The sequence below is a fragment of the Polypterus senegalus genome, chromosome 1 (genome assembly GCF_016835505.1).
Source record: "Polypterus senegalus isolate Bchr_013 chromosome 1, ASM1683550v1, whole genome shotgun sequence".
Classification (NCBI taxonomy): Eukaryota; Metazoa; Chordata; class Cladistia; order Polypteriformes; family Polypteridae; genus Polypterus; species Polypterus senegalus.
The window spans coordinates 30,510,093-30,526,466 of NC_053154.1; the positions used below are offsets into that span (position 1 = coordinate 30,510,093).

Here is a 16,374-nt window from a genome sequence, read left to right on the forward strand (position 1 = left end):
CATTTTTTGTGTATACAATAAGTGTTATAGAAATATTCAGTTTAAAAAATATTTTATTTTGTACTTTTTAAAAGGCGGCAATATGCTTCACGGAAATGCAGTATTTAAAAACCTGTAAATATCAAATGTACTTATTTTGACAAGTCCTTGTTGCGGAGATGCTATGCCTTGATTTTCACTATGAGAAGTGCGTCAGTGTACAAGCAGTGCATTAAATTAAACTTATAGCAGGTGTCTCGTTAATAAAAAGATAAAAAACGTTAAAGTTTATAATATTGATTGAAAAAGGTGTAGCATCCATAACAAAAATAAAGATGATGCATTTTAATTACCGATTTTAAACTAGCACCGTGCGAGTGGGTGTGGATGCCGAATGAGCTGGCGTCTCATCCACTGTAGGGTCACACCTTGCATCCGATCCATCCGGGTTATGAGCTCCGACTCCTCCGTGTATTGGAATAAGAAAGTAAAGAAAAAAAACAACCTCTCACTTTCAGTTAACCTTTATTGTAAGTGATTCGGATCGTTGTATTAATAAAGACACCTCCAAATTTTTAAATCGTTCCTTCCTTATAAGAAGCAGGAAAGATGAATTAAGATCCCGAAGGCGGTACCCGTCATGGCTCGCTGAATTAAAAGGTCTGCGCAGAGAAACGAAACTGAAACGCACAGACTAAAAAGCCTGAATGACCGTGGAAAGTTCATGGGGACAAGAGTTTTATCTCTCTAATTATAAATAACAGTATATACTAGGTGAATATCAAGTGCGCGAAGAACCCAAGCTTCCTCTGGTAAGGTAACTATTAAAAAATATATGCGTCCTAATATCAATCTGGTATTTTCAATTGTTAAATCTGTTTTATGAAAAAGAAAACGCCTGTGGTTAAAAAAAAAAAAAAAAACAGACTAATGACAAACATGAATTAAACAGTAAAGATATGACATAATGCTAACGCGATAAAAGCCATGTTAAGATGAGAGAAAAGCGCAGATCCTTTTGTTGAATTTTTGCAGAGTAACACCTTGTAATACGACACATTCCCTTTATTTGTTTACTATTACCTGTGCGGTCTCATAGAGCCGCCATCTGTTTGGCGACCGTGTGATCGTACAAGACAGGAATAACAGCGCACTTCTTATTACTGCAGCATTGTGGAGGGTGGAACGAAAATATTAAAAGTTTTCATTTTTTTAAAACCTTCATTGAGAAAAAAAAAATCCCAAGAAATGCATTAACCTGTCCCAAAGTGTAAATACCTTCTTTTTTTTTTTAAATAATTCTGGCGTGCACTTTCAGGTTAGACTTTTTGTTATGGAGCATCCGCATACCGCTGGTTGGGTACATTAATAGAAATGATTTTATTTATCTTCGGCGTGAGCCTGTTAATTGTTATATTCAATTTGCGATACAGTATTTGATATTTTAATACGCTTGGATACCAAATGTTATCTATGTACAGACCTCGTGTTCTCCGTGTTTTGCAGTGTGTTTCCTCAACAGACTCAGGCTTGCACGTTTTGTGCAAAGTCTTTTCAATGAATTCAGATTACGTCTAATGAGAACTAAAGTGAGAACGAGTGTGTTTGTGCTTTGGAATGAACGGGCGCTTTGTTTACTGGAGTTTTAACTGCAAATACCCCAGATCAAAACTGCAATTCGATTATGTCTAAATCTTCGTTCTTTTTTGCAGCATGGGTGACTGAGGGATGTTTGGAGAAGCAGAATGTTTGCATTAGTGCTGTAGTCATTGCAATAAAGTTAGTCTGATAATAAGTTTTAAATTAATATATAATACAAATCGTTAGGCATCCCTAAAAATAGTATGCTGTTGTCTTTGTGGGTTATTTCATATTTTATTTCCTGCCGTGAAATATTACGAAAACACATCCTCAGCACTTATGCAGAACACATTTTCATAATCAATTGGATTTCCATTCATGCCTTCCTCTAGTTTCTTATTTCAAGGAAAAAAAGTGTGCATGGCAGAAATGGATGAATGAATCAATGATCCATTTTCTCCAGTAGCTTTTTTCCATTACAGGGTGTTGGGGAATTGAACTGAAGAACGGTCTCATCAAGAATGAATGAAGCAGAGAGGCAGGTCTTCAGTTCAAGAGCATAATCCCTTTGAAATGTGATTCCTGTGGTTGCACTGCTCTGATTTTTGATTTATTTTACAACATTTTATCAATGTTGTGAGCATACAACTGGATAACTATTATGTGGTTTCTGCAACATGAGTAAAACAACAAAGCCCCCCTTTCTGGCAACAAACTGTAAGCTGCATCAGATAATTGAAATATTAAAGTGTGTGCTTCAGTTTAAATGTTTAAAATCTGAATAGTCTGGATTGTAATAGGAAATTTGTCATTTTTCAGTTTCAGATACAGGTCCATAGAGAGCTACATCCCTAGTAAAGGATCAAAAATAACATCATGTTCATAATCATTGAGCTTGAAATAGTCTAAAACAGTACCCCACATTCTTATATTTGTCATTTGACATTTTGAACCTTCGGCGAGTGCCACCCACGGCTAGGGCCATTGGTAGAGAATCAGATAATCATATTCATGATCACCAACCTTGAAATAGCACAAAATAACACTCCATATGCCTATATTAACAAACCATATTTTGTAAAATTTTGTGAAAAGGAGTAACTTTGACCCCTTGCATTCCTTTAGGGGGTGAGCATCTGGAGTTGGTTAATGCGGCATGCACAGCTCTGAGTACTTCTGATAATTTTTACTAAAAGTATTTATTGGTTTACTCGTTATCATGATGGGGTCATTTCTTGCACAAAATATGGTCCAAAAAGCCCCAAAATTAGAGTTTCCTGGGTCTAGAGGGCCAAAAATAGGGAAGCACCCCAGTCCCCAATGTTTTGCATAACTGGACATCAAGGTAAGTCGAATGGTATATCATATTACGGGGATTTTCATGTACTGGTAGCAGGTACCTGACAAAAAAACATGAAGTGAATTCAAAGAGTTCAAAAGTAATTCTTATAAACTCAATTAGGAATAATTTCAAGGACAGAACACCCTCCTCTGGCTTGCATTGTTTGTAGTGTAGTGGAGGATAGGAATAAATCGTTTTACTTTCCCTTGTATGTAATTTCTGTTTATCTTGCAGTTCCTGCCTATTCTTGCACCTACTTAAAAAAAGAAAATAAAAATTTTTAACATTATACTGCCCTTGAAACACCAATCAGTTTCACAGAACATACGAGTAACAGAAACAAATTGAATGGCTGTAACATTCAGATGCATTTGAAAGGGCAATTTAAATTTGTGTTTATTTTCTTTTCCAAAGATAGATATCCATCCATTATCCAACCTGCTATATCCTAACCACAGGGTCACGGGTCTGCCAGAGCCAATCCCAGCCAACACAGGGTGCAGGGCAGGAAACAAACCCCGGGCAGGGTGCCAGCCAACCGCGGGTAATGAAACATTTCTGAAATATTTCTACACTTCTTTAAATTCAGTAAGACACGATTTAACATACAGCATATTGCAAGATTTTGTTTTTCTGTCTGGACCAAGTTGTATGGAGAAGGTTGATTAAGCACATCAACCCCACATAGAAGTGAGAAAAGATAAAGAGAAAGAAAAAGTCCAAACACATAGGGAGGAAATGAGCACCGGCACTTTCCATGCATAGTCGCTATTACCACTGTTATAATAATATGCAGACATACTCCAAATCATTGAGTCCAGGGGCCTCATTTAGAAATGGTGCATACCCACAAAAATGTTGCGTAAGCCCATTTCCACACTCAAATCATGATGTATAAAACCTAAACTGGAATATACCGTGCATTTCTAGTTCAATTCATGAATGTCCTCAAACCTGTGAGATAATGTCACTAGCGTAAAATTAGCTGAAGTGCGCAAGTTATCAGCTTTGGTCTAACAACAGTGTTGAGCAACCATTGGCCAGTGTCCTCCAGTTCCTCAGATTTACTAAACAGACTGTTATCAGTTAAACACCCATTACAAAATGAACCTGTGAATAAATGTAATTCAGTACCCTCCATAATGTTTGGAACAAAGACACATTTTTCCTTGATTTAGCCCTCTGTTTCACAGTTTAAAATTATAAATCAAACAATTCTGACATGATTAAAGTGCACATTACATACATATCAGTCACACCATGTACAAATGACAGCACTTTTTATACCTGCTCCCTCTCCCTACCGCGTGTTAGAGCACAATAGCATTTGGAACAATTGGCGTCACAGGTGTTTGTGATTTCTCAGGTATGTTTCATTGTTTCATAAGTGCAGGCATACGATACCTAGGCTTGCTTCTACCCTTTAATCATGTAATTTTAAACTGTGGAGCAGAGGAGTAAATCAAGGAAAAAATGTGACTTTGTCCCAAACATTAAGAAGAGTGCACTGAAAAAAAGGGAAATGGTAGATTGTTGTATTTACAAAAATGTATTTACTTTATATTACATTTGTTGTTTATGTTCCATTTTTGAACATAACTCGATCATGTTTAATTTGCTGAATCTTGTAGGATGTGCTATATACTAATTTCAGTCATTTAGGTAGAAGTCAAAATAGTTCTATTTAATCCTCACCAGAAATTAATACGCACCAAGTGGATTCACCATCAGCAGAGGATGGATAAATTGGCGGTGAAGTCACATGACTTTCAAAGAGGCAACAGGTTGTGCGTTTGAGTTATTTTCGGTGGTTAAGAGCAAAAGGTTAGTGAAATAAAAGTAAAAAAAAACACACATACACGAGAATTATTCAGATATTCATTTAAAACACTTAATCACACAGACTAACGTTACCCCGTTTTAAATTTTTACTTGTATGCTGTTTTAATGTTTTATCAGACTATGCTTACTAACTACTGTCACAAGTCAGTAAATGTTCTATTAAGTTGTCTCGATTTACTAGCTTAGTATGTTTACATACTTGAAAAAAAGAAAAAAAAAGGTCTGGCTTTTGTTACAGGTCAACTACTTTCAGCATTGGTGTTCATTAGTATTATGATTATATTACTCAACCAGATAAAGACTATTAATACACACAAATAAATAATACACCCAAATACAATAAAATGCAGCTGCCGAATTTGAACTTTTGAAAATAAAAATATATATATATATTTTGTGAATGGCGGCACAGTGGCGCAGTGGGTAGCGCTGCTATCTCGCCGGTTGGGAGACCCTGGTTTGTTTCCCGGGTCCTTCCTGCGTGGAGTTTGCATGATCTCCCTGTGTCTGCGTGGATTTCCTCCCACAGTCCAAAGACATGCAGGTTAGGTGTATTGGCGATTCTAAATTGTCCCGTAGTGTGTGCTTGGTATGTGTGTGTGTGTGTGTGCGCTCTGTGGTGGGCTGGCGCCCTGCTTGGGGTTTGTTTCCTGCCATGCTCGCTGGGATTGGCTCCACTGGACCCCTGTGACCCTGTTGTTAGAATATAGCGGGCTGGTTAATGGATGGATATATTTTGTGAAAGAAGGTGCCCAGCAGCAATTTTTTCACTTTATATTTTACTAATATTTAAACATTTATTATATAATATACAGTTACATAAATATAACTAAGGCAGCACGGTGGCACAGTGGGTAGCGCTGCTGCCTTGCAGTTAGGAGACCCAGGTTCACTAAAATGATAATGGAACAAATATAATTGACAACCTAAAAAGTTTATAGCTAAGTAACTTGGTGAGGTGCATTTTTAAAATGTTTGTAAAACAATTGTTAAAATATTATAAAATATTATTGACATGTTCATTTAACATAATATAATTAATTTAATGGAGAATGAAAATGTTTAATCAATTTTAAATAAAAATATCAGGATGTATCAGATTGTTTCAGGATATATTAATTTAGTACATTAAGTATAATTAAATTATTTTTGACAAAAACAATTTTATCATATGCAACCAATGTACATTTTTTTATTTTAATCTGACGTCATTTTTTTCAGTGTACAGTAAATGTCAAAAATAATAGAAATATAAAACTTCTAAATACATTCATAAACAGAGAATTTTAGATAGCACATTGGATGTCCTCAGGTTTCTGTTGTTCCTACAGCAACGTCATTGTTGCCTTTCCATAACAGTAACTTACCTTCAGCAAGTCAGTTTCAAAGATAGCCTCTGGCATTATAAAGTGGGAACTGTATGCAAAAAGGCATGGTGGTTTACATTCCTTTACTAAGAGTCTTAAAAAATCTGCTTATTTTAGAAGTTTAAGCTAGCACCGAGGTGGGAAAGTGATATGTGCACCAACTGGTCAGAATCCCTTTAATTCACCAGTACTTGATATGCAGGAATGTAACTTGGACGCTTTGGAGCTGCTGATAACATAACACAACATGACGTACAAATAACATAAGTTAAACGACATACATTATAAACATACTGTATACACAATAGCTAAATTATGAAGGATATGTGCAAATGTTGTGTAAATAAGAGCATATCTGTGTGCAGTGTGTATGGCTTGCAAGGGCTTTGGCTCTAGGAAAGAAACAGTTTAGAGGTCTACTAGTTTTAGTTTTAATTACTCTAAAGTGTTTACCAGACAGGAGTTTTTGCAACAAGTGATGACCTGGGTGAGAGGGTTTATGACACTAGATGAATATAGGCCTACAGCAGATGGAGGAGCGCAACAACTTATTTTCTCAACAAACCTCACAAGGGGCTGTCCTTTGACTTTGGAGCAGACCACTGTTGAACCAAATCAGATTATCATGGAGAATGTGCTTACACTTTCAGTTATGGCTTTGTAGGATTGTTTTAGAGTGGGCTGAGAAATATTTAATTTCTTTAAATATTGGTATAAAACAAATATCTGTTGCTGAGCCTTCATAGCAATAGAAGTGGTGTTATTGTCACAGCTGAAAGTGTTTGTAATAGTTATGCCCAAAAATGTGAAGATTTCCACCACATTGAACGTAGACTCATTAATTTCTAATGGGAGAGATTTTAACTGCTGTTTGCTAAAGTCATTTACAGTTTCCACTGTCTTGGTGCTATTGAGTACCACGCTATTGACAGCACACTTAGACACACTTTCTATATGCTGTTTCATTACCATTAGTAGAAAGTGTTATCATGGTCTGATGATTTTCACTGAAGAGTCAGTAAGACCTACAATCATTGGTGTAAAAGGAAATGAGTGGGGGGGATACAAATCATTAGGGGCACTTGTGCGAATATGGAGACAGTTTGAGAGGTGGGAGCCCATCTGAACATAATGTTTCATGTTTGTCAAAAAATGCAAATCTATTTACAGATTGAAGCATTCAGTTCAGTTGGTAGAAACTGAGTCAACAACAGTTCAGGGACAATGCTGTTAAATGCTGAACTGAAGTCTACAAGCAGCATTCTGGTGTAAGTTCCTGTACAGTCCAGACACTCTAGCACAAAGCGAAGGCCCATGTTTAAGGCATGATCCACAGATATATTTACAGTATATGCAAACTGAAGTGGGTCAAGATGAGGAGCAGGAGCAGACAGTTTGAAGAAGTATAGATTATTATTTTGTTTGACAATTGTCCTCAAGGACATTTGGAACTTTCTAGATTACTGAAAATTGAAAATGTCACATTAGAAAGTTGCATTTATCTGGCAGATATAAAACTAGCTTACTTTGGCTATATGCATTGTTAAGGTTGGGATTGAGATGTTGTGGATAAGGAGTCTGTGGTAGTGTTTTACTGAGCTGATCATTTGGTGGTCTGTATGTGAATCCAAATGCCCCAGTTCAGTGACTGGGACTCTGTGTTGTAGAAATGATACTGTTCTTCGGAAGAGACGTAAAACTAGGCTCCTGACTCTCTGTGGTCATTAAAGATCTCTGGGCATCTTTCAAAAAGAGCAGGGTTTATCCCAAAGTCCTCGGTAAATTGCCCTCCAAGACCTAGTCATTCTCATCCCCTAATCATCCCTGGTCTCTAATTGGCTGTCTCTCACCACTTCACCATCTAATAGCTAATGTGTAGTGAACGTACTGGCGCAATAATGGCTGCCATCGCATCATCTAGGTGGGTGCTACACATTGGTGGTGATTGAAGTGGATCTCCACTTACTAAAGTGCTTTGAGTAGCGAGAACAACTCTATATAAATGTAACGAATTATCATTATTATTATTATTATTTTTTTGTAACACATATCATTTATGTCTGTTAATCTAGTAACAATGCACAGTTTTGCAGTCTAAGTGACTTGCTGAAGACCATGCAGCATGTTAATGTTACAGATTAAAGATTCAACCTTGTGGTTTATATTCAGGTTTTGTGCGGCCTTGAGGCCGTAACATCTTAGTGTCAAGTAATCATTTTTTTAATTTAAAATGTGCTCTGCCTTTAATCGTACTATTGATTATTAATATCTGTGCTATTTTTTATTGCAGTTTAAATGGGTTCTGTTGATAGAATATCGGTTTACCAGAAGAGATTCCTTGAAGACTTGGATCCTGGAGACATACAGGATAAATTACACATCTTTGCAGTAGAGTCCAAAGTGATCCCAAATGATCTGACTGAATTTGCAGATCTCTTCCGTGAGTTCATTTCTGAGGAAAGCTTTATAATACCACCTGAAATATGGCGGTCCTGGGACTGGCTTTTTTTCAAAGAGATGTTGTTAATGAAATGTGTAAAGAATAAAGTTCAGATTTTTGACCTGCAGCTGGGAGATTCTGGTGAGTTTAAAGTGGTGGTTGTGGGCTTTAAGGATGAAATTAATCCAGTGTGTCAGAAAATATTGAACTTTTTAAAGGCTCAAAATACTGCAAGTGAGTCAGTGTCATTCGGTAGAGGAGAAAAGGAGTTGCTGAGTTTTTACCTACAAACATCTGATCTTTCCAAACCTAAGGTATTAGATGAAGGATTAAGTTTGAAATATAAAGTTTGTGATTCAAGGATTGAAATAACTGGAACTAAAGCAAATGTACAGAGAGCTACAAGAGAGATACAAAGAGTGACCAGTAAATGTTCTACACATTCACAGAGTAAAAACCCAGGGCTAAACATAAGCATAGAGCCATTTAAGCATTTTAAAGTTGTTATTTGCAGTGGCCGTGACAATATCCATCTTAGTTCAGAATCACTTATAGTCCAAAGCAGCAGTCATGAAATACTCTTTGACGGGACGGACCAAGGAAAAGTTGTTGGTGAATTGAGTGAGATTACTCTTACAGTAAAAGAAGGATTATCTGAACTTGGAAAACTACAAAAAGTGATCAGACTTCATTGGCAGTGCAAATTCAACAAGAAAAACCACACTGAAGTTCTGGAGGCTGCGGTCATCAAAGCCCTGGAGTATGTAAAGACACAAGGTCAGACATTGGTGTCCATATGTTGCCCACTGGATAAGGACCTTAACACATCGATTCAAGCTGCAACTGTGGCAGCTGCACTGGAAGGGTTTTGCAAAGCTCAGTCATATTTGTTTGTTTCCTCACTGACTGTGTTTATCGTCTGCCCCAATGAGACTGAATGGGCCAATATTTTGAAGAAAAATCTGGACATTTTTTGGGCTTGCTCTAACAGTAAACAAAATGGCATGCAAGAGGTCATACCTGTGATTCCCCAGAATATGTCTGTGCAGTTGGTGGGTGGAACTTTGGAAGAAAATCAGGTGAGTGTTGCGTGGCTACCCTTCTGTGGTGTGTATTGATCTGCTGTTATTCGTCCATTATTTGTCATTCCAAAGTGCTACAATCAATGTAGTTATACTCATAGGTCATAAATGCTTCTGCTGTTTTCAAAGTGTGTGTACATTAAGGAAGTCGTAGTTTCTGTTTAACCTCAATAGTACTGAATGCCAGCTGTTACAAAATATGACTCATTATAAAAGACACGCATACACAAGATGCAAAATACCAAACTGGAGAAGCAAGTTCATCTACTGTAAACTCTGTGGTGTTGATTGATAAGATACTGTAAGTAAATTAAACCAGCTGGGAGTTTTCCAACTAATGGAATATACTTAAAAACTGTATTTAAATAACTGAATGAATGGTAGTTGACTACTAGCAGTTGGTTTATATTTAGAAATAGAAGCAACAGATTTTAATTTCCAGTCATTTTTTTTTTTTTTTCAGTTTTCGAGAATGCAATGTTAATTTCAATTCAGCTTTTGTTTTTCTCTCAGCTTTAAGTACTATTTTAATTTTGTTCAGTAAAATGCTTTTAGTCATTTTAGAGGTAGTTATTGTTAACAATAATAATCTTTTTCTCAGGGTCATGCTGTAGTAGTGATGACTCTGGGAGAGTAGCAATTGGGAGGAGAAAGTGTCAAACTGAGGGAGTTCCTCAGTAGAGACAAATGGTGCTATGACCTACATCTGCCCAAGGGTATGCTGAGAATAATTGGAGAGGTCTGTTCAGGTCAGGTTTGGGAGCATGCACTGATACAGCACCTTGCCACAACAACCACACAATGAAACAGCTTGGGATCCTCATTGGCAACCCCCCTGGTAGACACATGTTTCAGTCCCTCCCTCCAGAAATGACCATTTGTCTGCTACAGCCAGGTGTTACATGGGTGTCCCCTTGGCCTGGTCCAGCTGCTTTTCCTCAGCAATGAGGATCTTGTGAGCTAGATGACCCTCGGAGAATCATGCCACATGACCGTAGTGCCGACACTTACACTCTCTGTCAATGCAGGTAATGTGCCTCATTGAGGACTTTGTCAGCAACCACTTGTTCGACACAAATTCAACCTAGCGTTACCCAAGGATTCTCAGAAGAGACACAGTACCGAAGGTGTCCAGTCTTCATCTCAGTTCCATGTCTCTCAACCACATAGCAAACCACCAGGACTTTAAAGACTTGGACCTTCATCCTTTTGCAAAGATATTGGGTGCATCACACCCCCCTTTCCAGCAATCTCCTGACCCCCCCATGGTCTCCCAACTTGGACTGTCACACCTGGTAAGACAAGAGGGGCTCTGGCTTCTGGTGTCAAGCACCTTCCTTGGGTATGACCCACTCTGTGGACAGTGGCAGATGGGAAGTTTATGTGTCGCAATGCATCTTTCAGACCTTAAGGTAAAGTGAGGGAGGTCAGAAATTTTCCTGTTTAGCTGAGATAGAAAAGCTTGATCATCTTGATTTTCAGTATGAGTAAATACCGTGACAGTGGCTTGTAATGGGTACACATTCAAAGTGACCTTACTTCTTGCATCATTCTTTACATTATTGCATGGCAGAATTCAACCAACATGCCTGATTAAATCCTCCCAGCACTATGTCCCATATTGGGACCAGGAGAATCAAGGTCAAGCACAGAGTCTATTTTAGGCTGTGTCAATACCAAATTCCTATGTTTTAGCCCTGTAACATTTGCCGATTGAAGGACTCACACTTCTGTCAATGTCAACATTGAAAGTAAACAACATTAACAATATTAAGATACCTAATCTAATAAATATTTCTTTTTATGTGATGGACATTCATGATGGGCTAGTGCAGGGGTCCTCAATCCCAGTCCTGGAGAGCCGCAGTGGCTGCAGGTTTTTGTTCTGACCTGGTTGCTTAATTAGAAAGCAATTCTTGCCAATAAAGCACTAACAAGCTATGAAATTAAATTAACTCTGCTATGTCAGGTCATTCTCATATCCTAGATTTTCTTTCCCTTTCTATCATGCAAATGATTTGAAGGCTAAAATGGACGAGTAATTCTCAGTCCTTCACTTTTTTCTCTTCATTTTTCTTCCAAGTATTTAATTAAACCCAATAGTGCAGATAAATACACACAGGTGTAAATGTAAATAAGCTAAATGGAGAAATGCTGCTCTCTCTTGTCATTTGCATGTTATTGATAATAAGGAGCAATTAAAATAGCTGTTTAAGACAAAATTAAGCAATATGGGCTCAAAATCACTAAAGTGAAGCAGAAGTGTTACTTGAGCAATAAGTGCTTTTTATTAAGCAACTGGGTTGGAGCAAAAACCTGCAGCCACTGCGGCTCTCCAGGACCGTGATTGAGGACCCTTGGGCTAGTGCAGAGTTAAAAATTATGAAAATAAATCCCCTTCAATGTAAATAGGTGAACAGATGAATAATGATAAAAAAATCTGAGATATGATAAGAATGATGAGCTGTGACTAACTTGTCTAATGAATATAGTTTAGTAATCAGTACCCAAAGCTGCAAACACAGGTAGAACACAATGCACAAGCAGAATTGAAGTGAAAACTTTTTTTGCACTCTGATTGCCAGGTGGTTCAAAAAGCTTTAAATAATCAACTTTGGTAACTGGTGAACATGGCCATTTTTACCACAAGATGAAAAAGTAAACTGGACCCCTCTTTCTTTTTGCTTTATGCTGTTTCAGGGATGCTACAGATCACCAATTCCTCAATATGACAAAAAGGTAACCTCCCCAGTGTTTGCAGTTTTGATTATCTACAGTAAACACAGTTATGAAAATCTGAAGGTGAATTTCCCCATCCTTTTCAGTTTCTCCTTTTTTTGAGGTGATAGCCTTTCCAATTATCGAGTCCAAATATCTGGGTGTTGCTGATATATGAATAATCCCCAGTCCAGCCTGTGCTTAAATGTGCTGAGGATTTCTAGTCTGACCATATGAAAAGGAAATTACTGCACCCTAGGTTTTGTTATGAAGTTCTGTCATTTTTCTTTTTTTACTTCTGGACCTCCTCGTCTTTATTTTAGTTAATTTCATTCATGAACTGTCTCAGTCAGATTTCACCTATAAATAAGAAATAAAATCCATTAATCAGGCATTTTTAACATCAAGGAATATATAAAAATGGTGACAAAAGTATGACCTCTAACTTTTTGACACACCAGTCCTGTTTACTTTGGACAAGTTTTGGATCTTTGTTTGACATTGTTATCATTTTTACAGCTGAACTTTGATTTGTAAATAAGCTGAGAAGAATCAGTAGTTAATGTGGAATCAATAGCAAAATTTAGCTCACATGTACTGTATATAATGAATGACTTTCTGATTTCTTTCAGACTATAGACAATATTAAATATTACATTTATGTTTATTTGCTTAAGAGACACTTTTATCCAATGCAGCTTACAAAAGAGGTCAACATTTTCAAGTAAACATCAGTCTGGGGGACTATTTGGGAACAAGTGGTTACAGAAGGGGAAGGTTACAGAATTGATCATCACAAATGAAGTACTCAGAACCAAATACAACCGAGTCTCAATTCCTAGGTTTCAAAAACCTAATATCAGACAGAAATTGAACAAATAAGAGAGTCTTCAGATCCTTCTTAAACACACTGATGAAGTCAAAATTTCAATTAAAGGTTGGCATTTTGTTCTATCACCTAGCAGCTATACATGAAAAGAGTCTGGATTGTGATTTGATGCCATGCAGAGATGTCATCACTAGACACCGTGCATCAGAAGACCACAATAATAGCATTTACAGTTGACCGGTGCACATGTAGTAGAGCAGACAACTTACTGTATGTACAGACTTGAAGTAGAGGTGATTAGTGCCACATTTGAAAACACTGAACTCTTTAGTACAGCCCACGCTACTGACAGTGTTCTTCTGCTACATAAATCCCGGTCAGCGTGAAAAGTAATGCACGTGCAAGCGTCTGCTGTCCCGCCCCAACTCCTCCCACAATTACACCTCTTTGAATATGCAAATCAATATAAATAGCCCTTAAGCTCAGCCTTTTGTGAAAAGACAATGGCAAAAGCACGGGGGAAAATAGAAGAATTTCAGCGAATACCAACTGGAGGCAAGGAAAAATGTACTATTTAATGGTTTAAACAGTGGTATAATCAACAAAAGGAAGTTGATCGAGTGACAGAGTGTCGGAGAAACTCGAAAGTTCAAGTTCACAAAGTCGCACAGTGCCCGAAAAAAGAAGTTGTCAGATATCAAAGTTGCCGTGAAAAGGCGAGCCGTAGGCCACTGTCTGAGTGTCATATGAAAGCTTATTAGGGTACAGAGAAAAAAATAGGCACACAGTGGGGAAAAAAGCACGAAATGTCAACTTAATCTTGAAATTTCCACTTTAATCACGTAGTTAATTTTGTCATTAAAGTAGAACATCATAAATTCATCTTAAAATCGTTTAATTTACTAGTTTCTCAAATCCCATCGTAACTAAAGTAGCATGTTAAACGCTTTGTTTTGATCTTCTATGTGCTCTATGTGTGTGAATCACTACGTGCTTCCGAGCTTTCTCTTCCTCCGACAGGACACAGAATCCATTACATTTGTAATATTACAGCTCTCTGAATAATTAAAATACTGAGATGTATACGTGATATCATTTTCATGATGATAGGAGTTAAAGCATGTTATTAAGCATGGGAACATGGCGGCGCAGTGATTGTTCATGTATCATGCAAGATGCTTGATGCGCCATGTGCGACATACTTTATTGTAGCAGTACTGTCTCTTTCAAACGTAATAACCCCAAATTCCTGTCCTTACTTTTCTTTCTTCAAATACCCAATTGCCACAAAATCAACTCTTTAATAGACATTAAGCCATCTGTAAGCTTAAGTAAGCTTAGAACGCCGATTCTTCAAAACTTTTAAGAAACACTGAAATATCTTTGTAGTACATGTTTAATTATTCTATCCATCTATCCATCCAGTGTTGCGCCAGCCCCAGAAAGAATAAAGTGCGAGGCAGGAACAATCCGTGAACGGAGAGCCAGATCCTTGCTAGCGTAACGACACCATGTTCTTACAGGTTTAATTATTAACAATATAGATTATTTAAATGAAGTTTTATCTGTATAATATAATATCGTCATTTATAAATACGTGCTTTATAAAGTGGCTCAGGTTGTGCAATATTATAACTATATTACAAGTTTACAGTGAGGTAATTGTACTAATAAGTACAAACAGTTCTACAAGGAGCACTAGATGGACTGATTGAGTGGGTTTATAGTTCCTGGAAAGGCTTTGAAGCGTTTGCCATGTGAGAGCAGTTCAATTAGGCAGCATGGCTGAGGCTGTATACTGATAATTCTCTCAGCTGCTGTAGATCTGTGATTCCACACTCAGATACATTGATATGAATACTCCGAATGGTGCAGTGAGAGTAATATGGAAAAAGATGATCCGCTGTGGCAACCCCTAACGGAAGCAGCTGAAAGAAGAAAAAGAAGGTGCAGTGAGAGTAACAACGCTAAAGCAGCTATGGGTGCTGCCAGTTTGCAAAACCGAGCTGAGAACTTGCGTACACCAGAATTTGAGCTAGCATGAAAATGTGCATGGCTTTACGCCAAGTTTAGGTTTTATACATCATGATTTGAGCGTGGAAACAGGCTTGCACAACATTTATGTGTGTATACACCGTTTATACATGAGGCCCCTGGACTCAACGATTTGTGTGCCCGCATATTATTATAACATTGGTAATAGGGACTATGCATGGAAAGTGCCGGTACTCATTTCCTTCCTATGTGTTTAGACTTCTTCTTTCTCTTTATCTTTTCTCACTTCTATGTGGGGTTGATGTGCTTAATCAACCTTCTCCATACAACTTGGTCCAGAGAGAAAAACAAAATCTTGTAATATGCTGTATGTTAAATCATGTCTTACTGAATTTAAAGGAGTGTATAAATATTTCAGAAATGTTTTATTACCCGCGGTAGGCTGGCGCCCAGCCCGGGGTTTGTTACCTGCCTTGCGCCCTGTGTTGGCTGGGATTGGCTCCATCACACCCCCGTGACCCTGTAGTTAGGATATGACGGGTTGGAAAATGGATGGATGGATGTTTCATTACAGGTTTTGATTACTAGTGAACAAGTTGTTCAGAAATAAATGAGCTTCCACTTTAAGTATATTACACCCTCCACACACTATAATTGTGTACATTGTATGAAAAAGCCTTTGTTTTCCACAAACTCTTTGTAAAAGAGAAATTAGTAAAATGTTCAGCTCCTCTATAAGATTAAGTAAAGTGGAATATCAGTTATGAAAATGTCAGTGTGCTAAATGTTTAATGTCAGAAAATGCCATTTAGAGAAGCATAATGGCAATGCTTTGAAAATAATGCAGTATCAAGACATGAAGGCAGTGTAGTTGAGGTCACTGAGGATCAATATGCATAGTCTGTGTCAGTGGGCAGTAGTCAGTAGACCAAAAAAGTTAACCTGTTGAAATTGGGTAAGATAGCACTCATGGATGTCATTTTTAACATCACTTAATTCAGAAAATGTTCCTTGCACAATAAGCCTTTACTTTGTGTTTGACTTAAATGCTCACCCATTTACACACTGCACTTTGGAATTATACTACTTTTGGTGTGGTTTGGTTTGATTTGGTTTGATTAGTAGTCTTGAATGTTGTTGTCTGGGTTAGCTCCACAGTCTTTGGCAGCTTGAGCCTGAATCCATCAATCACATGTCCG

The 16,374-nt window shown here is 37.5% G+C and overlaps 1 protein-coding gene across 3 annotated transcripts in view; it reads left to right on the forward strand.

Moving 5' to 3' along the window:
- The first annotated feature begins 680 nt into the window (after positions 1-680).
- LOC120523792 overlaps positions 681-16,374 on the forward strand; it is a 95,102-nt gene continuing 79,408 nt past the window's right edge. For 2 of the 3 annotated variants that reach the window (XM_039745413.1, XM_039745393.1), the window contains exons 1-2: positions 681-791; positions 8,402-9,630. In XM_039745413.1, the coding sequence (XP_039601347.1) occupies positions 8,407-9,630 (1,224 nt within the window). In that variant the 5' untranslated portion in view covers positions 681-791; positions 8,402-8,406. Of the gene's footprint in view, positions 797-8,401; positions 9,631-16,374 lie in introns of all 3 variants that reach the window. The other variant, XM_039745403.1, reaches the window with a different exon arrangement.